At 48.0% G+C, this 24,874-nt stretch overlaps 1 protein-coding gene across 3 annotated transcripts in view; it reads left to right on the top strand.

Annotated features, from left to right (window-relative positions):
- zgc:136858 (uncharacterized protein LOC678543 homolog) overlaps positions 1–24,874 on the top strand; it is a 159,847-nt gene that overhangs the window by 16,898 nt on the left and 118,075 nt on the right. The window contains exons 2-4 of one of the 3 annotated variants that reach the window (XM_038780951.1): positions 4,391–4,491; positions 5,677–5,791; positions 16,795–16,969. In XM_038780951.1, the coding sequence (XP_038636879.1) occupies positions 4,410–4,491; positions 5,677–5,791; positions 16,795–16,969 (372 nt within the window). In that variant the 5' untranslated portion in view covers positions 4,391–4,409. Of the gene's footprint in view, positions 1–4,390; positions 4,573–5,676; positions 5,792–16,794; positions 16,970–24,874 lie in introns of those variants that run through there. The other 2 variants (XM_038780952.1, XM_038780954.1) reach the window with 2 other exon arrangements.

The raw sequence follows: 24,874 nt of genomic DNA, 5'->3' as shown, positions 1-24,874 counted from the left end.
CATCGCCAGCAACTTGGCATCTACATTCAATAGCAATATAGACCCACACTGTTCTGGAGTCTTGTACTTTTTCAATATCAAGGAGATGGATGCCTGCGATAGTGTAGGAGGGAGTTCCCCTCTCTCCCCAGTCTCGTTGTATGCCCTTACCAGCAGTGGCCCCAGTCCCCCCCCCCCCCCCAAACCTTTTATAAAACTCCACTGGAAACCCATCTGGGCCCGGAGCCTTCCCTGCCTGCATCGGCCCCATACTTTCCACCACTTCCCTCGGCCCGATTGGGGCCCCCAATCCCTGCACCAACTCCTTGCCCACCCTGGGAAACTCCATAATCTCCTGTAAAAAGCCTCAATGCCTCATTCATTCCCACCGGGTCCAACATTACACTCCCTGTCTCGTCCTTAACTCTGCCAATCTCCCTCGCCGACTCCTGCTTCCTCAGTTGAAGGGCCAGCATCCTACTTCCTACTTGCCTTCTCACCATACTCATATATCGCCCTTCTGGCCCTCCGAACTATCCCACCGCCTTCCCCATGGACACTAATCCAAACTCCATCTGGAGCCTCTGCCTCTCCTTCAACAGCCCCTCTGGGGCCTCCAAATACCTTCTGACCACCCTCAGAATCACTTCCACCAGCTTTGCCATCCCTGCCTATTACGCCTTCTCCCTATGTGTTTGAATTGAAATAAACTCCATCGAACCAATGCCTTGAGTGCCTCCCACAGCATTTGCCTCCCACATAAACACCCATGATTTCTCCTCACCACCCGTGCGTAAACAGGAAGCTGTTTTTCATTTTTAATTTCTCCCTTTATAAGTGATGGCATATTTCCCAACCTTTCAGTTTTGGTGTGACCCAAGTCGCTATTAATAGCCCCACAACAAACTTGAAATAGAATGAATCATCAATCCAGAAGGAGGCCATTTGGCCCATCGATTCTGCACCAACCCTCTGAAAGAATACTCTACCTAGGCCCAATCCCTCACCCTTTCCCCGTAACCCCACTGAAGGGCAATTTATCATGGCCAGTCCACCTAACCTGCACATCTTTGGACTGTGGGAGGATACAGGATCACCCAGTGTAAACCCACGCAGACACGGTGAGAATGTGCAAGCTCCACACAGACAGTCACCTGAGGTCGGAATCGACACAGGGTCTTTGGCGTTGTGAGGCAGCAGGGCTAACCACTGCGCCACCCGCAAAAAGGTAAATAGCAGAGAATGGTTTTGATCCTTCGACCACTGGGCTATGGGTCCAGCATGCGTCTGCTGCGCCGCTCTACTACCTAAAAGGGTTTGCTTATTTACACACTGCATAGTCTCTTAAAGTATAAGAGGGATAAAGAAAAAGATTTACTGGGCAAAGAACACAGAATAAAGATTTGTTGTTTCAAACAAATCCAGAATCAAAGTGTATTACTTCACAGAGGCCAGCAGGCTGAAATTGATGCTGGATAATCCACTTTTCCAGTAGAGTTGACTTCCATGATGAATTGAGCACACAAATACAAATTAGCCTTGTAGGAGATAGTACAGAATTCCAGTAGAAACTGTGTAGACGGGACCAGGTATTCAGAAGCCGAGTTCTGGTTCTCGGCTACTGCTGGTTAATTGGAAGATGACAGCCTGAGCTTTGCAGCTCCACAAGACAAGGAACTTGGTTCTCCCAGCTCGGCAGGGCCTTGTGATATGGCTCCCACATCCCCACTTTGACTTGGGCAAAGGACATATATTCCTTTGTCTGGATTCCTGAGATGCTTCATGTTTCAGCCATTAATAAATTAATAATTTCAAAAGAGGTTTCAGGGTGTTTTGTCCTATCAAACAAGATGCCTTTGTTGGCTGGGGACTGGCCTGAGAAATGTAAATGCCCTTTGTACAATTCCCTTGGATTTGATTTCTAATAATAATAATCATCATTAGTGTCACAAGTAGGCTTACATTAACACTGCAATGAAGTTACTGTGAAAACCCCTCGTCGCCACATTCCGGCGCCTGTTTGGGTCCACTGAAGGAGAATTCAGAATGTCCAATTCACCTAACAAGCACGTCTTTCGGGACTTGTGGGAGGAAACCGGAGCACCCAGAGGAAACCCACGCAGACACGGGGAGAACGTGCAGACTCCGCACAGACCGTGACCCAAGCCGTTAATCAAACACGGGCCCCTAATGCTGTGAAGCAACAGTGCTAACCACTGTGCTACCGTGCTGCAGTCATTGACACATCTTCAGAGGTAATCTTTGTCCAGTTTTTAAAGATTTTATAAATCAGCCATGATAATAAGTATATATTTAAAAAAAACACATGGTGTCTTAGCCCCCGACAGGTATTTGATAGGATTCTAGTGGGTATATAGGTGACCGATGGGGTCAGTATCTGAGAGGGAATCATAGAATTTACAGTGCAGAAGGAGACCATTCGGCCCATTGAGTCTGCACTGACTCTTGGAAAGAGCACCCTACCCAAACCCACACCTCCACCCTATCCTCATAACCCAGGGGTGGGAAAACTATGGCCAGCGGGCCAAGGTCTTTATGCGGCCCACCAAGTCATTAAAACAAAATTAAAAATTTTTTTTTTTTTTTTAATTTTTTATTATTTTTTTTTAAGGTTAATGGGGGGGGGGGGCTGTTGGGTTACTTACTGGTATAGGGTGGATACGTTGACTTGAGTAGGGTGATCATTGCTCGGCACAACGTCGAGGGCTGAAGGGCCTGTTCTGTGCTGTACTGTTCTATGTTCTATATGAGGCGCCCAGAATCATAACCGGGTGAAGTAATTATTTTACTTAATATACTGTGCGGCCCTTTAAAATTGTGAATTTCTGAATGTGGCCCTTGCACGGAAAAGTTTGCCCACCCCTGTCATAACCCAATAAGCCCACCCAACACTAAGGGCAATTTTGGACACGAAGGGCAGTTTAGCATGGCCAATCCACCTAACCTGCACATCTTTGGACTATGGGAGGAAACTGGAGCACCCGGAGGAAACCCACGCACACACGGGGAGAACGTGCAGACTCCGCACAGACAGTGACCCAAGCCGGGAATCGAACCTGGGACCCTGGATCTTGAAGCAATTGTGCTAACCACTATGCTACCGTGCTGCCATTTACAATGTCAGCCGTCATGGAGGCCAGATAGTAAAGTTTGTGCTCAACAATTTCGTGCAAAAAGGTGACAGGCTGTTGTGGACAAAATGAGTTTAGAGAGACACAAGGGGAGATAGAAGGGAAATTAAATAACGTGGTATCAGGACCAAAGCAGGAGTGGGCCTGGGGTAACATTGTGGACAAGTGGGAGAGTAGCAGAGAAAATGAATAAATGAATGGACGACCTCAATCTTTGTGTCAAAATGTCCATGAGCTCTCTGTACCTGTTGGAGGTGAGGGCTGAGGAGGGGAGGGCTGAGGAGGGGAGGGCTGAGGAGGGGAGGGCTGAGGAGGGGAGGGCTGAGGAGGGGAGGGCTGAGGAGAGGAGGGCTGAGGAGGGGAGGGCTGAGGAGGGGAGGGCTGGGGAGGGGAGGGCTGGGGAGGGGAGGGCTGGGGAGGGGAGGGCTGAGGAGGGGAGGGCTGGGGAGGGGAGGGCTGGGGAGGGGAGGGCTGAGGAGGGGCGGGCTGAGGAGGGGAGGGCTGAGGAGGGGAGGGCTGAGGAGGGGAGGGCTGAGGAGGTGAGGTTGAATACAGGGTGTGACCTGGTAGAGATTTTAATGAACTGAAGGTATTCAGAAGTCCAATTTGATAGTGTGGTAGTTAAAATCTCATCATGAAATATGTAATGGTTTTGTTTTTATGATGAACCTCAACATCTTTATTTTGAACCATTCGTCAGATTGTTTTGAGTGACATGATTGTATGAGATTCGTGTTTAGTAGATTTTCATAAGTCTTTATCTCTGTGTGAGGCAGGATAATTAATGTTGCAATTTGGTGTTTTCAGCCAGTCAGAAAGCTTGAGGGGAAAGACACACACAACCATCCGGATTAGGAGCAGGAGTAGGCCACGTTCCCTCGAGTTGCTCTGCCATTCAATAAGAAAAGCTACGACCGAATAAAAACACCATGAAATCTTTTCTAATGTATTGATGTATACTTATACACAATCATAATTGCCTGATTCTGGGTGGAATTTGAAATGCATTTTTAGAGCAGATTGGTACTGACTGTCAGCACAATCAACTTGGGCTAAAAACTTCCATTCTAGTGAAAGCTGATGTGTAATTTGCAAGCTAACTTGCATTTTCCAGGACACAGAATTCTCCTTGGATTTAATTGAACTACTCCAATGGCATCATTGGTGTTCCCCCCCTAAACTAAGAGTACCAGTCTTTTTTAAATTGATCAGAAGGAATGAAGATAATGACTGATCTGACTTTGTTTTCCTCTTCTCAGTGCCTTTCCTCACCGGGGAATGATGTTTAACCACATTTCAGTCTTGCTCCATGCGCGACGTGTGACTCTGGGCGTTGCCATTCCTCGGAAACATCTCCATGGTTCGTTAACAGTCATCTCAACACAATTCTTCCTTTCCTGCTGAATTCATTTCTGCTGCCTCGGTTGTTGATTCAATAAGGGTTTGTTTTACCATTGCGGTTGGTAATTTACTGTCTCTTTTTTAAATTGACTCATTCGAACTGGAATGAACGATACATGTTTTTAACCTGTTAAAATTGGACCTTCTTTGGCAAGTCAGAGTCAACTCTGTGGAGTGTGAATGGGTTAGGTACAGAATTAAACTCGTTCCCGTCTGCCTCAGTTACCGTACCTTAGAGCACCCTGAACATTGTAATATGCTGATGACATTTTTACACCAGCTATCCTTATAGTTATCTCAAAGGCCAATGAGTTTGGGATACTTCTGCCATTTTGAATCCACGCCCTTTCAAATTCATCTCATGTAGGTAGAGAGAGAGGTTTTTCATCCTGGATGTAAACCAGGTTCTGGAGATAGAAAGAGTGTTTTCTAATCCAAGAAACACCGTAGTCATTTCGCAGTCCTGTAGTACCCACACTAAACATACACACTAAACATGAGATATTAACTGTTGTCTAGGCTTAAAGGTGATACAACATCTTATCTTCAGAATATCCCAAAGCATTTCACATTCAATTAATGATTTTGGAAGTGCAGTTTCTTAAATGTAGGCAAATGTGGGAGCCAAACTGTATACCGTTTCAGTATACAAAGGTGAACTAAATGACCACTTCCTTTGGTGGTGTTGGATGAGGAGGAAAGTTGATCACATGAGAACTCCTTTATCTTTATAGTGCAATGGGATCTTTTACATCTGCTCGATCAAGCAGATGTCGCCTCAGTTTAAGGTTCTGTTGAAAACCTAGCACCTCTAATAATGCACAACTCCCTCAGATTATGTGCTCAAATCCTAAAGTGGCGATTGAACTCCCAACCCTCTGAGTCAAAGAGCACAGTGGCTGGGCCATATAAAGCTGAAATTATCAAGTCACTGGGCCAGGGATGTCACCCAGACAGCAGCGTAGAATTTGGGGAGCAATAAGCATCTTGGGTCATTCTTTCCTCTCCCTCTGGGCCTTGGCACTGACTATTGTAGATAGAAATTTGGGAAGCCTCTGTGTAACATGGAAACAATGTAACTGAAACCTTATAAAACATCCAGTTCATTAAAAATATGTTGCTCAATTCTTTTTGATTTATCCAGATGGACTGGTTAAACTTCACCCAAAGGTCTCGGAAGCGATAGCCAAGAAGGAGGCTGTGCTGGCTTTGGAGAGCACGATCATCACACATGGCATGCCGTACCCTCACAATCTGAAGTTCGTAGACTGTTGAAATGCTTTGGGTTGAGAGACTCTGGGGAACAGGACGTTTTGCATTTGAAATCAGCCAGGGATCAATTTGCCTCTTACTGAAATATATTTAAATAGGTTTGATGAATGTCAGGAGCACTGGTAGGTAGGGTTTCTGAACTAGGTTCACATCAACAAGGCTACTATTTTGCGATTTGCAGAAAGTAATCCTCAAAGAATCACAAAAAGCCGTGGAAAATTCCAGAGTCCCATTTAGTAAAAATACAATTTGTTTGAGCCAGCCACCATAACCCAAAAGTTTGGGTTCTATACATAAAGAGTCTGATCAGCTAGTTATTGTATACGCAGATTGACATTCCTGTTTCACAATGGTGAGGAACATAAAACAGGGTGTGTTTTGCCCACTTTTGTCGCAGGCCAGCATATTTAAGCCATCATTAATATATTGTGAATCTGTGGCTAGATTAGCTGCCGAACCTGTGAGCAGAATTTTCTGTTTGTCACTCTGCAGTGTGGTGACAGGATGGAAAATTCGTGTTGAACTTGTTCTTCGGCAAGTAGGAGGAACTTCTGCAATTTTATTTTTGAAAAGCAATGAATCTTGAAGTGGAGCATCAAAATGTTGACGCCGTTCCCTCTGTCATGGGTTCGGTGGTCTCGGTGCCATAGTTACAGAATTCCTGGACGGGTTTTCATCGCCTGCGACCCATCTTGGAGCACCACCTTTGGAGTTGACCACCCTTGTGGACTAAACCTGACAGCCTGTGTCCCATGTTTTAGCGATGCCTCATTCCAGGTTCTCTTCCAGGCTGTGCAGGAAAAGGGAGAGGTCATCTTTCCCAGGGTTGTCCCCCAGGGAGTTCCGGCAAGCAGAGCTCCTCAGTGTAGAAAACGGAGCTAAGTGTAGCCTGGCCGGGGAGTTAATAATCTTTATTAGTGTCACAAGTAGGCTTACATTAGCACTGCAATGAAGTTACTGTGAAAAGCCCCTAGTCACCACATTCTGGCACCTGTTCGGGTACACAGAGGGACGAATTCAGAATGTCCAATCCACCAATCAAGCATGTCTTTCAGGACTTGTGGGAGGAAACCGGAGCATCCGGAGGAAACCCACACAGACACGGGGAGAACGTGCAGACTCCGCACAGACAGTGACCCAAGCGGAACTCAAACCCAGGTCCCTGGTGCTGTGACGCAATAGTGCTAACCACTGTGCTACGATGCCGCCCTCGCTGAGGCCCCCGATCTACCCGGATGGACATTAGATAGTGGGGTGTTTCTCCGCGCTCCGAGCTAATCTCGCGCACTGCGTCACTCTGTCCCCAATTGGGTAGATCATGTCCTTATTGCATGTCATTTTTCCGTGTCATTTTCCCAAGTGATTTAACTCTTTGGCAAAAACAACAACAGTATTCAACAGCTAGAACTGTTCAAATGCCCCAGGGCAGATCCTTCTCACCAGAAGGCAGACACAGGTGCACCTTCCCTGTGCTGCCGCACTTTCTATTGACTAGAGCAGACTTGGAAGATCCTGCTGACAGGAGGGGCTTGGAAATTCTGGCTGCAGGAATTGGCAGCTGTGGGAGCTGCTGGGAAATATGTGGTTATGAATGCTGTGAAACTGTTAATGTCCCCATGTTGCTGAATGCTTCCCTCTATCTAGAAGAAAAAAATGCACAATAGGCTTGAACGTACACAGACCTCGGAGGGATGTCTGACATGAGGATCCTAACCTTGTTTGAAGAAGGGACCACAAAACTAGCAGGAGAAGAGAGTGACCTGCTGGCTCCAGGAGATTGGAGTTGTCCAGTTGTCTTGTGAGAATGCCTGTTTTCTGCTTTCTCTCCCTCCCCCCCCCCCCCCCCCCCCCCCAAGCTGGATGTGAAGTAGCCGAATACAGATATTGTCTAAGCTGGCAACTCACAACACTAATAATACTTTATCTTCTTCAACACATTCTCTTTTTTTTAAAAACGCATTTTATTCAAACTAGTATCAAAGTAGGTTACAGCAAATAAACACCCCGGGAAACATTCTTCCCAACAATCAACTATACAGTTTGTACAGATTTTTCTCCTTTTTCACTGCCCTCCCCCTTCCCACCCTCCTGCAACGAACAGCTCCTCAAACACGATCACAAACATCCCCTACCGTTTTTTAAACTCCCCTGCTGAGCCCCTTAACTCATACTTTATCTTCTCTAACCGCAGGAAGTCGTACAGGTCACCCAACCGTGCTGCTACCCCCCGTGGCGATGCCGACCGCCACTCCAGCAAAATTCGTCGCCATGCAATCAGAGAGGTGAAGGCCAAGACATCGGCCTTCCTCCTCTCCATGTGCTCCGGCTTCTCTGAAACCCCAAATATCGCCACCAAAGGTTCCGGGTTCACTCCCTCCTCCACTATCCTGGCTAAGACCGCGAACATTCCCGCCCAGAATATTCCCAATGTTTCACAACCCCAAAGCATGTGCGCATGATTCGCTGGCACCTGCCCACACATCTCACACTCATCTGCTACCCCCTGAAAGAACCCACTCATTCTCGCCCGAGTCATATGCACCCTGTGCACCACCTTAAACTGTATCAGCCTCATCCTTGCACAAGAGGAGGTCCCGTTTACCCTTTGTAGTGCCTCACTCCATACTCCCCAATTGATCTGCATTCCCAACTCCGCTTCCCATTTCTCCTTGATCTTCACCACCCGCTCGCCTCCCTGCTCCCCCAGCCATTTATACATATCCCCAATTCTTCCCTCCCCTTCCACATCCGGAAGCAGCAGTCGCTCCAGCAGGGTGTATCCCAGCAATCTAGGGAACCCCTTCCAGATCTTTCGTGCAAAGTCCCTAACCTATGGATACCTGAACTGACTACCCCTCGGCAGCTCTACCCTCTCCCTGAGCTCCTCCAGACTGGTGAACCCTTCCTCCAAATACAAATCCCTCACCTTGACCAGCCCCACTTCCCTCCACCTCCTGTATACACTATCCATCCCCACTGGCTCAAACCCATGATTCTCGCACAGCAGCGTTAGCAACGACATCCCTTCCACCCTAAAATCCCTTCTCACCTGATTCCATATCTTCACCATGGACTGCACCACTGGGCTCCCTGAATACCTACTCAGAGCCATTGGCAATGCTGCCATCACCATAGCCCTCAAACTAGACCCCTTACACGTTTCCTCCTCCATCCTAACCCACTCTATCCCTTCTCCTTCCCACCACCGCTGCACCTTGTCCACATTCGCTGGCCAATAATAAGCAAGTTTGGCAATGCCAACCCCCCCTGCTGCCTCTGTAGCAGGGTCCTCCCCACCCTCGGCACCTTCCCCGCCCATACAAAGCCAGAGATTATTGTGTCCACTTTCCGAAAAAAGGCTTTTGGTAGAAAGATCAGGAGAGCCTGAAAGATAAACAAGAACCTCGGCAGAATATTCATTTTCACCACTTGGACCCTCCCCGCCAACGTTAAGTGCAGTGTATCCCACCTCTTAAGATCCTCCCTGGCCTCCTCCACCAGCTTCGTGAAGTTCCACTTATGGAGCCCCATCCATTCCGTCGCTACCTGAATCCCCAAGTACCTAAACCTATCCCTCACTACCGTAAATGGCATCACCGCCTAACTTAGCCCACTGTGCCAGCTCATTCACCGGGAATACCTCGCTTTTCCTGACATTCAGCTTGTATCCTGAGAACCCTCCAAACCTCCTCAACAGGCCCATTATCCTTCCCAAACTCTCCAATGGATCCGCAACATACAGCAAGAGGTCATCGGCATAGACTGACACCTGATGCTCCCTCTGTCCCCTCATTATCCCCAGCCACTCTGCCGACCCCGTGAGAGCCAGCGCAAACAGCAGCGGCGACAGCGGGCACCCCTGCCTCGTACCCCTGTGTAAGTCAAAGCTTTGTGAGCTCATATAATTCGTCCTCACCCTCGCTCTTGGCGCCACATACAGCAACCGCACCCATGCCACAAACCTCGGCGCAAACCTTCCCAAACTTCGAACAAGTACCGCCACTCCACCCGATCAAATGCTTTCTCCGCGTCCATGGACAACACCACCTCCGGTACCAGAGACCCCGACGGATTCATCACCACATTCAACAGCCGCCTTATATTACTCGCGAGCTGCCTGCCCTTCACAAAGCCTGTTTGATCTTCTGCAACCACCCCCCGGGAGACAATCCTCCATCCTCCCCGCCAACAACTTAGCCAATACTTTCACATCCGTGTTCAATAGTGATATGGGTCTATCCGACCCACATTCCACTGGATCCTTCCCTTTTTTTGGGGATTAGTGTGATTACTGCCTGCTTCATCGTCTCTGACAATTCCCTCTCCTCCAGTGCTTCATTAAACGTCCCCAACAGATGTGGCACCAGGTCCGCCACAAATGCCTTAGAAAATTTTGCCGGGTACCCATCCGGCCCAGGGGCCTTCCCAGACTTCACATCCCTGATACTAACCAGCACCTCCCTCAACCCCAGGGGCTCCTCCAACACCTGCCTCTTTGCTTCTTCCACCTGGGGAAATTCCAGCTCGTCCAGAAACCATCCCATGTCCCCCTGCTCTCCTCCTGGGTCTGCCTCATAAAGTCCCTGGTAATACTCTCTAAATGCCTAATTTCTCTTCCCTGGCTCTGACACCACATCCCCAGCCCCAGCCCGGATCTTCAATATTTCCCTGGATGCAGCCTCCCTCCGCAGCTGGTGCGCCAGCATGCGGCTTGCCTTCTCCCCACACTCGTTTTGCACCCCTCTTGCCCTACGCAGTTGCCCTATCGCCCTCCCCGTTGTCAGCCTGTCAAATTGCCCCTGCAACTTTTTCCTCCTCGCCAATCCCTCCACGGTGGGCACCCTCGAATATTCCCTGTCCACCTCCACTATCTCGCTCACTAGACGGTCATGTTCCGCCCTCCTTATTCGCACGAACCATAAATGAGATCATTTCTCCCCGGACCACTGCCTTCAGTGCTTCCCAAAAAATGCCATCCGACACCTCCCCATTCTGATTGAACTCCACATAATCCCTAATCGCCAACTTCACCTTATCACAAAAACCTCCATCAGCCAACAACCCCGAGTTAAACCTCCACCCCGGCCTCTGCTGTCGTCTCGTACTAAAGCAAATTCCCAGCCAGTAGGGTGCATGGTCAGAGGTAACTATCCCCCCATACTCTGCTCGATCTATCCACCCTCGGCTCCAGGATACAGTTAAAATCTCCTCCCATGATCAACTGGTACATGGCCAAATCCGGGATCGCTGCCAACAACCCCCTCATAAAACCCACATCATCCCAATTTGGGCAAACACATTTAGCAACCCTACCGGTGCCCCTTCCAATACCCCACTCACAATCAGATATCTGCCACCTGGATCCCTCACCTCCTTCGCACTCACGAATCCCATTTTTCTGCTCATTAAAATCGCCACACCCCTCGATTTCAAATCAAACACCGAGTGAAAAACCTGCCCGACCCACCCCTTCCTTAACCTAACCTGGTCCTTCACACGGAGGTGTGTCGCCTGCAAAAAGACACCTTTCAAGCTCCTGAGGTGCGCGAACACTGAAAGGATGCATCTTCTTCTCAAGATCTTCCTCCACATCCGACCACCAGCACAGACACATTCATCTCGGTTGGTAACCCATCGAGAGTAGGCTTGGTGAGCACATCACAGACACAGGTTCACAGCAGGCAGAGGAAGAGACAGCCGAGGTCGCTGGCACTCAGAGGACTGCTGGAGACCAGGCCTCTGCTGAACCTCATGCAGATAATGAGCATGTGTATTCAGCCATAAGAGACACGTTGGGGATGCAGAGATGGGCGGGGAACATCAGGCGGAGGTGCCAGCGGCTCTGTGCAGGCTGGACCGAAGGATGGATGTCAGAGGGGAGTGCTTAGCCGCCTTTCTGGAAAGGGTGGTAGCTGCTTGGAGACCCAGGTCTGGTAGGACACAGTGACTGCCAGATGTGCACTTGGACTTGCATTCTTGAGCCATGGGTGCAGTGCAGCAGTGGTTCGGCAAGCGGGGGAATGAGGCTCACTGACCTCCCTCTAGGTGCCCCTGCTCCCCAAGGAGTTGTCATGGGGCACCCACCGGGAAAAGGAGCGCCAGCCTGGCACCCTTTGGACTTCATCCCAGGACACTCCAAGGATACCCTGATGCTCAACCTCCAGTTTTCCAGTGACTTTATTGCCTTCAGCAGGTCAGGCCGAGGAGGATTCACTTGCATGTGCAGAAGCGCCTCAGCATAGGCCTCGGACCACCAGAGGATACCCACCAAATCATCATATTCAATAGGACAAAGCAGTCAACATGCTGCCTCCATCTCAACTGGAGATGTCAGGGCTACACCTTGACGTAGGTGGAACGGGTATCCAGTCTCTGTATGATTTGCACATAATTTGCACATTGATTGTATGTTAATTACGCTGTGTTCAGGTTTGCTGTATTCTCACTATGCTGCAGGTTACTGCAATGATCACAGATATTTAAAGGACTTCCCAATCAAATTGAATGAAGTGGCTCTAATGATACACCATTTAGTGTGTCATATCATCAGTAGTGTCGTTGAGTTTTCGGACATGAGAATGTTTCAATTACAGCATCATTTGTGCAGCCCAGACACAGGTCAGACAAGCCAGCCGGTATTGCTCACCTGGGTTTGAACCCTCTGAGAATACTGTCAGCACAGAGTTTGCAGTTGATTCATTACATGTCCTACTGGTGTCCTGATGTGAGAGGTGAGGAGGCTGCAAAGAGGCCTCAAGGATGGTTAGACAGTATATGTGAGTGGCCAGGGATGTAGTTGTTGGAGTGTAAGGGTCAGAAGTGTGAGACTGTCCACTGTAGTCTGAGGAATAGCAAATAAGAATCTTTCCCAGATGGTCAGATAATGAGAGGTGTGGACGGCCAAAGGGATCTCTGGTTGTCCTTGTTCAAAGGTAAATGTAAGGTCACATGCACGTGCAGATGGCACGTATGGAGACAATTGCAAGTTTCCCTTGCTTATAAGGAATTGATAACAGGATTAAAGAGGTCTGGCAGCAGTTGATTGTAGCTTTGGTGAGACCTATTTACTGTCCTGTTTGTCCCCTTACCTAGGGATTTGCTTTGATTTGATTTATTATTGTCACGTGTATTAGTATACAGTGAAAGATATTGTTTCTTGCATGCTATACAGACAACGTATACTGTACATGGGGAAGGAAGGAGAGACTGTAGAATAGAACATAGAACATAGAACAGTACAGCACAGAACAGGCCCTTCGGCCCTCAATGTTGTGCCGAGCAATGATCACCCTACTCAAACCCACGTATCCACCCTATACCCGTAACCCAACAACCCCCCTTTAACCTTACTTTTTAGGACACTACGGGAAATTTAGCATGGCCAATCCACCTAACCCGCACATCTTTGGACTGTGGGAGGAAACCGGAGCACCCGGAGGAAACCCACGCACACATGGGGAGGACGTGCAGACTCCGCACAGACAGTGACCCAGCCGGGAATCGAACCTGGGACCCTGGAGCTCTGAAGCATTTATGCTAACCACCATGCTACCGTGCTGCCCCAAATATATAAGAATATAATGTTACTGTCATAGCTAGGGTGTAGAGAAAAGATCAACTTCATACGAGGTAGGCCCATTCAAAGGTCTGATGGCAGTGGGGAAGAAGCTGTTCTTGAGCTGGTTGGTACGTGACCTCAAACTTTGGTATCTTTTTCCTGACGGAAGAAGGTGGAAGAGAGTATGTCCGGGGTGCAAAGGGTGCTTAATTATGCTGGCTGCCTTTCTGAGGCAGCAGGAATTGTAGACAGAGTCGATGGATGGGAGGCTGGTGTGCGTGATGGACTGAGCTACATTCACAACCTTTTGCAGTTTCCTGCGGTCTTGGGCAGAGCAGGCTCCATACCGAGCTGTGATACAACCAGAAAGAATGCTTTCTCTGGTGCATCTATAAAGGTTGGTGAGGGTCGTAGCTGACATGCCAAAAGGAAGGATTAAACTCACATGAAATGATTACAACCAAGGTTCACCTAATTTACTACAAGGACAGGGGGTTTCCCATGAGGTGACATTACTGCTCCTGACCTTGCTGGGATGACAATGTTAGGAGACCCATGAATCAGGGAGCAAACCTGTCAGATGGCATTCACCAAAAAGAGGGGAACACAACTGAGCATCCAGTTGCCTCATGATTATTACTGTGCCCCTTTAGTCAGTCAATTGTGCCCACTGAAAGGATTCTCCTCCCAATTCCAAAGATTTCACTTACAGTCAACTGTGTTTCAACAAACTTTAAAAAACAGCGTATGTCACATTTCAAACATGCTCCACCACCATCATCCACCAATTTCCATCCACCATCATCCTTGTCCCACGCAATATCATAATTTCTCTTCCCTCTGTTACCCTTCAACCTCCCCCCACCTTCGTCTAGCACCTAACCATCATCCTGCATATGCCTTCTCTCCCCTCTGAGTTTTCACCCTTTACCATCCCCATGCCCACCTTGATCCTCAGCCCCTCCCTGTTGTCCGTTTCTGCGACCCCCTCCCTATCAACTACCAACCATTACCCTGGACATGTCACCCTACCGGATCTCACTACCCCCTCTTATTGTGGATGTTCCCTCCGCTGCCCAGTATCCTCAGTTCAACCATCAACAACACCAACCCCGCACTTTAGGACCATCTCTCCCACTATTCCTGCCCTGAAATTCCTCCCCCAGCCAACTACAAGAACACCCAACATGCAAGGGCCTTCCCTCCTTCCCACTTTTCTGCACCCTTCATATTCCTTCACTGCTCCCCTCCTTCTGCTGAATGTCTGGCTTCCTTCCCCAAACACCCTTCCACCCTGTCCCGCTGACCCTTGTACCTTTGCCCGGGCCCAATCCCACCTTTCCCTGTTGAGGCTGCATCCCTTGTCCAGCTTGCTTGATGCTTTCCTAGTAGACTCCATCCTCCCTCCCTTGTTCCCTTTCCCCGCACCTTGGACAACTGACACCTGAACTCAATTATAGTCTGCCTTAGAAGAATGATTCTGAAAGAGGGCCAGAGGGTAGAGGTTAGTCACTCCACAGTGCAGGAAGAAACCTACCTCGCCTGGTGCATGCTTCTTACAAATGGTCAGATTCTGAGGAACGTTTTTCTTACTTATTATGAACACGATTGCGACCATGAACATAATACTGGCGGGCTGGGGTTTTAGTAACTGTGCTAACATGCTAATGGGTGCCAAAGAGCTTCCTGACCTTTACCATCAGAAGGCAGTGGCATACTGGTATTGTCACTAGACTAATAATCCAGAGACCCAGGGTTCGAATCCCACCAGGGCAGATGGTGAAATTTGAATTCAATAAAAATCTGGAATTAAAAGTCTAATAATGACCATGAAACCTTTGTCGATTGTCGTAAAAGCCCATCTGGTTTACCTTTAGGGAAGGAAATCTGCCATCCTTACCTGGTCTGGCCTGCATGTGACTCTAGACCCACAACAATATGGTTGACTCTTAAATGCCCTCAGGGTAATAAATGCCAGCGACGCCATCTCATGAACAAATTAAAAAAAAATGTTGAACCACCATCTTAATACCAGTGTATTAATACCTTAATACCTGTGTAATGAAGTTCCCCCTCCACCACTCTCCCTGCTTCAGGAGATATTGAAACATTCTGCCTTGTGTGTGGGAGAAAGATGAATATGAGTGAGTATAGATGATACATTTGAATTTTGCATTTTTGCTTACTTCATTCACATTGAAAGGATCAGGCAGCTTAATTTTCAGCAAGCGTTACTGCGAATAAGAACTCATCGAAACTGTTTCAAGAGATTGTAAAATTCAGCATTTAAAAGAAAACCGGATTTAATGTAAAAACGATAAAAACATTTACCAGTGATATGGGTGTAATGAGTAAATACAATTAATTTTAAAAATGTGTGATTTTATGTGACTAGTGAAATAACTAGAAACAGAGAACGTGCAACAAAACATGCAATATGGGGCTGGATATAATGGTTGTGGTAGTTGCTACATCCATGCTGTGATACAATTGTATAAACATTTAGGCCCACAAAATACAATCAGCCAAAAGACCCTGGCAGAAGATAATGGGCGTGATTCTCCGCAAATGCGGAGAGTCGTGAAGGCTGCCGTGAAACTGGCCGTGTTTCACGGCAGCCTCCGCACCCCCTCCTGGGACCCGATTCTCCCCCCCGGGCGGGGCTAGCAGCGGGGCCCCGTGATCCTCGGCATCGCAAGCTTAGCGAACTTCGCTAAGCCCTCGTGCCAAGGGTAACGGTGGCTGACGCACAAGATGACGTCAGCCGCGCATGCGTGGATTGGACGGCTCCAACCCGCGCATGCGTGGATGACGTCATCACGCATATGCGTGAAACCCGCGCATGCACGAGCCGTTATGCACCTCAGCCGCCCCGCGGACTGATCCAGTGGGGCGGCGGAGGAACAAAGAGTGGGGTTCGGACCCGCTGCCCGCGATCGGTGGGCACCGATCGCGGGCCCATGCCACCCTTGGCACGGCCGTGGTGCGGCCGTGCCAATCGGTGCCATGGTTCTCGAGAACGGCACTTTGCGGCCGTTTTCACGAACTGTGAGAGCAGGTGTGTTGAGTTCATGAAAACGGCCGTAAAGGCCTGGGAAATCGGCCCATCGGATAGGGAAGAATCGCTGCTCGCCGTAAAAAAAAGGCGAGCAGCGATTCATGTCGTGGGGCGGCCGTGGGGGGGGGGAGAATAGCGGGAGGTTGGGAAAAATGTCGGGAAGGCCCTCCCGCTATTCTCCGACCCGTTGTGGGGGGCGGAGAATCGCGCCCAATAGGTACAACTGTCCCACTTACACAGTTTCCCAATTCTGAGCCTATTCTGCCTGCACAGCCAATGCAGCAAAGTGCAAAATCCATCCGAGAAGTAGAAAGACATTTGTGCTGGTGTTTTGGCTTTGTAATTTGGCTCCACATTTCTCTGATTCGTTCCAGTACTGCGAAAGAGGTTGAACAGATAGTGAAAGAACATGGGGTGGTTCCTGCAGCAGTTGGCATTGTGAAAGGCAAGATTCATGTTGGGTTGTCAGACAGTGACCTGCAGTACCTGGCAGCAAACAAGAAAACAATCAAAGCATCTCGAAGAGATCTACCCTATATCCTCACTAAGGTAAGAACTGAAAGATTAAATATAATTTTCTCTATACAGTTGTATATATTGAATGGAGATGTTAGAAGAATATTTGCACATCCAAGAATTCATTAGAGATTAGAACAAGTGGACATTGAAACAGTCAATTTCAACAGATTCATTTTATGTCACCCACAAATCTGTTCTCATACACTTCCTTTGATCTCTTAATCTGTTTTAATGTCCTCTCTGTACTTCCTGTGTTCACCTTGTTTCTCTGCTCAATTGCAAACTCAACATTGATCATAAATCTCCTTTGTCTGTTTAATTTTGATCTTTAAACACCAGGAACTTCTTTCACTTCTTGCCCCTCCTTTCAATTCTTGGGAATATGTCTATTCTGTGCCTGAACAACTTCCTCTTTGAGGGCCTCACGTCGTTCACTTATCGTTTATTTGCCAATCTTTGATTCCAATCCAGTCGGGCCAGATCCCCTTTCAAAATGAGTTTTTGAAAGTTTTATTTTCCCTTGTCCTTTTCCGTAACTGCTCTAAACCTAATAATATTATTAGGTTTAATAATAATATTACTGTTTCCCAAATATTATCCCACTGAAACATGCTCCATTTACCTCACTTTGTTTGCGAGAACCACTGACATCTCCATTGTTGCTAAACTATCAGGCTGCTGTTCTGGTCCAGAACTGGATGAGTAGAAATTCTCTCCAATTGAATATTGGAAAGACTCAAAACCATTGTCTTCAGTCCATGCTCCAAACCCAGATCCCTAGAGAATGACTCCAGCCTTCTGCCTGACAACAGTCTTGAGACGAAACCAGACTGACTGCAACCTTGGTGTCAGATTTGATTCCAAGATGCAATTCTGGCTATGTATCTGCAGCATGAGATTACCTATTTTCACCTCCATTACAGTGCTTTGCCCGTACCGTAGCTCATCTGCTGCTGAAACATTCATTCAGGCCTTTTGTTACCGCTAACTATTCGAATGTGCTCCTCGGATCAGCCTCCCACATTTGACCCTCTGTAAATTTGAAGTCATTCAAAACTCTGCTACCTTTGTCCTTATTCACACCAAGTCCTGTTCACATATCACCAAAGCAATACTTTGATTTCAAAATTCTCACCCTTGTTTTCAAGGCCTCCATGGTCTCGCCACTCCCTACCTCTATAATGTTCTCCAGCCCTTATGCTCATCTAATTCTGGCCTCTTGAGCATCTTCCATTTTAATTGTTCCACCATTAGTGACTGTTCCTTCAGCTGACGAGCCACTAAGATCTGGAATTTCCAACCTAAACCTCTCTGACTTTCTCCCCTCGCATTCTCACTTTAAGCTGCAGCTTAAAACTTACATCTATGATGAAGCTTTTTGCCATCTTAGCAAATATTACCATTTTTGGCTCAGTGTCTAATTTTGTTTTCGTGTCATTTTATTTTGGGCTGTTTTATAACATTAAAGGTGTAATATATATCCAAGTTGTTGAAATATACTGACCCAGAACCCTCTCTCGTGCACACTTCTGGAATTTTTCCTCCTGTGCCATTTATGGGCGGCATGGTGGCACCGTAGTTAGCACTGCTGCCTCACAGCGCCAGGGACCCGGGTTCAATTCCGGTCTTGGGTGACTGTGTGGAGTTTGCATATTCTCCCCGTGTCTGCATGGGTTTCCTCCGGGTGCTCCGGTTCCCTCCCACAGTCCAGAGATGTGCAGGTTAGGTGGATTGGCCATGATAAACTTGCCCCTTAGTGTACAAAGATCGGATGGGGTTACGGAGATTGGGCGGGGGAGTAGGCCTGGGAAGAGTGCTCTTTCGGAGGCTTGGTGGTGACTCGATGGGCCGAGTGGCCTCCTTCTGCACTGCAGGGATACTATAATTCTATGACACTGTTCATCTTTATTCACTTTTCCGGCAAAATTGTTCCTCTAGCTCCTTCCCCTTGACGTGCTCCCCCACCACTTGCTCCCTCCACAGACACACACCTTATTTGGTGGTTTGTACGCCAAGTATCACAACAGCTCCTCTCGTGTTCCTGAATTCTAACCACATCAATTCTCCCTTTGAACCGGCAAGCACATCAATCCTTTCTGTTATACTCCAGAAAACCAGATGTTGGAGGATAAAACCAAGGCAAATCTTTGCACAGTCTTAGAAATATTTATTTATAGAGACATTCATAATAAATGTATGCTTCCCCATCCAGAAACCACAGTGTCAGTTCCTTTATGCACAGGCCAAGTGAATCCCCAGGGAATACCTATCATCACATACAATTGATGGACACTTCACAGATTCTCTTCTCTCCTTTGATTGAATTAGAGTTAATCTGTACAATCAAAATGTCAAAACAAATTAAGGGCGCGATCTACCGTTTGCATCCTACCGGAATCGGGGCGGGATGTGGCCGACAAATGCCGGGAGAGACCTCCCCGGGATTACCGACGGGCGTTACACCTCGCGGGACATCACCATTTGTGGACAGGACTCAGTCAAGCACGGTTAAATTAGTTAAAAAACCCACTTAGCCGTGCTGATGCCGGATCGCCGAGGAGACGCCAGCCGAGTGCCAATTAGCACTTGTTCCCACAACCGTGGCAGTGCCACCTGGTTATTGCTACCTGGATGCCACTCTGTCACTGTGCCCAGCCGATACTGCCAGGCTGGCAGAGGTACTACCAATGTGGCAGGCTGGGTGCCAAGGTGCCTGGCTGGCATTCTTCCCACACCGGGGATCCGGCCCAGGTTGTCTTGCCGGTATATCGTGGGGAGCGGGGGGTGTTCATGGACCCTCCGAACAGGTGAGTTGGGGCATCCTGGGAATCGCGACAGGGTTGAGACATCAGGGTGTCATTTAAAATGGTGTCCCAATCTCTTCCTGCACTGCAGAACTCCGCTTGTCAGAGCTCCTTAGTGCAGGAAATTACACTGACCTTGGCCTTGAGGGGGTGCTCCCTGGCAGTGCCCAAAATAGCAACACAGTGCTGTTAGATATCGGGGTAGTTCCCGGCAGCTTGACCCTGCTAATCTCGTCCAGAATGGTCTCTTATTTTTTTTTTTGATTAGGTCGTGCCCTAAATCAGAAATCACCACATTCTGTCTGGAGCATTACAGTAAGAGATGTACCTCCTCCAGGACCGCTAACAATTTTTTCATACATATATTTCTTTTTAGAAAACAATCTGGCAGTTGATGACTTGCATCCACTATTTAATTTACTTTCTCCCTTGCACTGCTTCAAACCAGCAAGCTCAGGCCCTAATCTTTCCTCACTGACACATTTCATAGATTGTGCATTAGCCCACAATGAACACCTTCAGTAATATCCCTTTAATAGAATCGCGCTCAAAATATTTGACAAATAAAATCCCACATCTCTTTCTCCCACATGAGTCAGTGCTTTAACAGCTGGACTTGTTTTACCAATGTGTTATATTTCCTTAACTTCCCAAGTTAAGGGATAATATTTACCATTTCTTACCCATGAGAAATATTATGAAAGTGACTGCACTAGAATTCCTGTCAGGGAGAGTCCAGGTGGTGTGTCATTAAAATGTCTTGTTTCTTGTTCTTTGGGCCATCCAAGCATGGGGACTTAAGTATGCATTTATCTAAATATCATTTTGGATAGTTTATTTACCCATAAAGCACTCTACTTTAGTATGTTTGGGCAGCATGGTAGCATTGTGGATAGCACAATTGCTTCACAGCTCCAGGGTCCCAGGTTCGATTCCGGCTTGGGTCACTGTCTGTGCGGAGTCTGCACATCCTCCCCGTGTGTGCGTGGGTTTCCTCCCACAGTCCAAAGATGTGCAGGTTAGGTGGAGTGGCCATGATAAATTGCCCATAGTGTCCAAAATTGCCCTTAGTGTTGGGTGGGGTTGCTGGGTTATGGGGATGGGGTGGAGGTGTTGACCTTCGGTAGGGTGCTCTTTCTAAGAGCCGGCGCAGACTCGATGGGCCGAATGGCCTCCTTCTGCATTGTAAATTCTATGATATGTTTCATCGTGGTACTAAACTCGAAACCAGAGTGCAGAGCCACTTCTACTGACCAAGCAAGCATTGCAATTACCCTGCCTCTTCCTCAGATAATACATCGCCTTTCCAAGATGACCTAGTATGATTGACTTAAATAGGAATACCACTCTCTAAGTTGGACTTTTGATTTATTCCAGACCTACTTTGCTTAATACCTAAACCACTTAAAGGCCCCACAAGCTTGACTCCCAATTTTAACTTCTACTCTAATCTTATGAACATGAATACACCCTTCTCAAATCTTTTGCCCGCACCATAAGGAATCATCAACCATGTCATGAAGATGCTTGCGGGTTTTCCTACATGATACTAATAAAACATTGCTTTGTGAAGAAAAGTCTATTTTCAGAAATAAACATCTGACTGCAGAATACCGCAGCCTGGAAACATCATTAATGCCATGGACAGGTTTGTTTAGTTTCCATTGTTTTCCTTCTGCTTCTGTGGCCACTTTGTGCAGTTTGAGAAACATTTCCTTCTGAAAAGTATCACATTGCAGACATTTTCGTTTAATGATTTACAACCTCCACGAATATCTGATCAAATAAGCTAAACATCTTTTTAAGATTACGACAATGGATTTTCAAAGACAAATTGGTCGCATTTTGCTGATTGCATATTTTTGATTTGATATTGTTTCATTCCTGATTTGTCCATTCACTAACTTTCCAGTTGTGATTTGTTGCTGTCATCAAATTTGTGAGCCTGTTATTATGTTCAGGCCTGATGTATCTTGGATAATTCCTGCTCTGCTCACATGTCTCGAGGTAAACATACGTGTTTTTCTGTGAGTTCTGCTCATGAAAAGACAGCAACATATCTTTTAAACCACACCTGAACATTCGCTTGTTCTTTAGCTTATGAATTTGTTTGAAGTTGTCTCAGCTCTAGACCAGCTATTGTCCACTTACAAATATGAAGTTGTCCCACAAGGTGGGGATAGTGCGATGGGACTGGGCCTAGATAGGGTGCTCTCTCAGAGGGTTGGTGCAGACTCGATGGGCTGAGTGGCCTCCTTATGCACAATAGGGATTCTATGCATCAGCAACCAGTCTACTGACCAGAGCTCCCCTCAGTTCCTACTGATCAACTTAAATTCCTTTGATTTACATTTTTATCCTCCAGTCTTACTGTCATTGATTAAAAGATTCAGTTCTGGAACATTCTGGAGACTTGCTTTTATTTGCTTTTGTCTGGCAATTGTGCCAGAATCCAAATAAGATTAAACAGCTCATATTTTGTGAAGCCAATTGGAATCGACTGGACCTCCTGAATTCCCTGCTTTAGTGTGGCACTGGGATCTACAAGCTCGATAAAGATACAGTTTTTTTAATGAGCTGACAAAAGATAATTATAAATTAGTGTGGCTAGGCCAGCACATCCTGACGTAAATAAAAACAGAAAATGCTGGAAAGACTCAGAAGTCTGGCAGCATCTATGGAGAGAGAAACTGAGATAATGTTTCAAGTAAATCAGCTTTGAAGAAGAGTCATACGGACCAGAAACAGTGGGCATGATTGAACGGGAGAAGGACTAAGTGCCATAGCGGGCGTGACTTCCCGGGTGCTTCCCAACGGCCGACTAGGCAAGACCACAGCCCGTATCTAATGGCAATTAATGCAGGAAATGGCTGTTTCGCCAGCTGATTCGCTCGGACCATGCCCAGCTGCTCCCTGCTAACCAGGGGGAACAGCTCATAAACTGCTTCCTCCCAACACACCCCAGTCAGCACACAGCCATGCCACCACATAGACCTGCTCTACGGCCAGGCTGCTGGATGCCGTGGAGGCGAATTGGGACACCCTGTTCCCCCAAGGGGGTTGGAGGATGAGCCCAGGGCCATCATGCAAGAGAATGGATATGTGGCCAGTGAGAGGGACGGATCTGCCTGAGAGGCAATGACAGTGGCCGTAAGTTCGGGCAGTGTGACCAGGAGGATCTCAGTCCAATGCAGAAAGACCCAACAAACTCCACCAGGCCGCATGGAAAAGTTGACACTGGCCCTGGCATCTCACACCACCCTGCGCCACAGTGGTGAGGATTCTGCACCCAAATAACCTGTCTCAAGTGAATTGTTCATGCCAGACAAAATGATCCTTCCCTTTCACCGGCCACATATCCATTCTCTTGCATGATCGCCCCCACCTTCCAGAGAACACCTCAGAGGAAAGCTCTGAGGATGCCACAATTGATGCGTCACAGCTATCATCCCCACTCTCCACCAACGCAGAAACATGCACCTCGCTGCTGCCTGTCCTTCTGACAGTGGGTCCTGTGGGTTCTCCCCGGGCTTGTCCTCTAGCACCTCCTGGTCTGGTCACTCCTCATCCTCCTCTTCAAATGAGGCCACATGTTCCTCCTCTTCCTCCTCCAGCACGTTGCCTCCCTCCCAGATTGTGGAGGGCACAGCAGACCACCATTAAACTGGAGACCCTCTGTGGGGGAGGTGTACTGCAGTGCACCACCAGAGTGGTCCAGGCATCGGAACCACATTTTGAGTAGTCCGATGCAGCGCTCAATGACAGGATGGGTAGGAATATGAGCCTCGTTGTACCGGCTTCGATCTCCACTTCGGTCTCCAGCCTTCGTACTGGCGTCATCAGCCAGGACCTCAGCGGGTATCCCTTATCACCCAAGAGCCCACCCGTCATCCTGTGGCAGTCGTCGAAGACGCTGGGGATATCCGAGTGTCCCAGGATGTAGCTGTCATGTACAATCCCTGGGAAGCATGCACACATATATCCGAAGGTCGCGGTCGCTCACGGGTTGAACATTTAGGGAGTGGAACCCCCTCCTGTTAATGAATGGCATTCTCTGAAACAGGGCATCCGCGATTTCACAGATGCACATGTGGACTGTAGGTTATGATATGCCACACAAGTTCCTGCTTGAGCCCTGGAATGAACCAGTGGCATAAAACCTCAGGGATGTGGTGACCTTCATGGCCACCGGGTACCCTCCTCCTCCAAGGGATGCCAAGTCGCGACAACATGATACAGGTGCCATTCTGTCTCCTTTTTGAGATGGAGCCTCCTGTGGCACATGTTGTTCGTCATCTCCTCAAACAACCAATGATACTTGCACACCTTGAGCTACCGCTGGCCTCCCCCTGCGGGTCTCTCCACGACCTGATGGGCAGTCAGGTCTGCAGGGTTTTAGCAGCTCCCTGCACATGGGATACTGCATGGAGCTTACATCGATGCTGCTGCCACCTTCGGAAGCGCCTGGCCGCCTGGGCTACCACCAGTATTACAAGGGCAGCCACTGTGGGGTTGTCAACAGCATCCATATTGTTACACCATAAGGAATTGGAGAGGGGAGAGACCCAAAATCAGTTAGGGCTTCCACTCCAGGACCCTCCAATCCCCCAAGCCTCCCCCCACCCAAGCCTCCCCCCACCTGTCCCATCTTCTCTCGGGGTGCCATCTGGCGAGCCTCTTGTCCTGGGGGGACCCCGCCCTCCACATGCAACCTGGCCACAGCTGGGGTTCCTGGGCCCTGGACCCCAGATCCCTGCCCGGAACATTCGGGGGACCGAGCTCAGGTACCCCCCCCCCCCCCCCCCCCCGATCACACACTCAACCTCTGGTCGCTGGGTTATCCCCAGTGCTGAGGCCCAGCTCTTAGGTGTTTGATTGTTAGCTGCTGTTCAGGGTTCAGGCAAAGTGTCCAGGCCTCACCGTTTGATTGGAATGCTTGCCAATGAAACTTATCCGAAACACGGCACATGTACCCACAAGTATGGATTTGAGAATATTTTGTTTATTAAACGGTCAACAGTAACAAAGGTTTGAAAATCAATTGTGTTTCATTCCACACATTGCACTAATCATTAAACAACCTTCCCAAATTAGTAGTAATATAAAGCTATAGCAGCTCATTTTCATAAAT

This window comes from Scyliorhinus canicula, chromosome 20 (genome assembly GCF_902713615.1).
Source record: "Scyliorhinus canicula chromosome 20, sScyCan1.1, whole genome shotgun sequence".
NCBI classification, from domain to species: domain Eukaryota; kingdom Metazoa; phylum Chordata; class Chondrichthyes; order Carcharhiniformes; family Scyliorhinidae; genus Scyliorhinus; species Scyliorhinus canicula.
The sequence above is the reverse complement of the archived record's forward strand: the minus strand, read 5'-3'. Positions and strand labels throughout refer to the sequence as shown.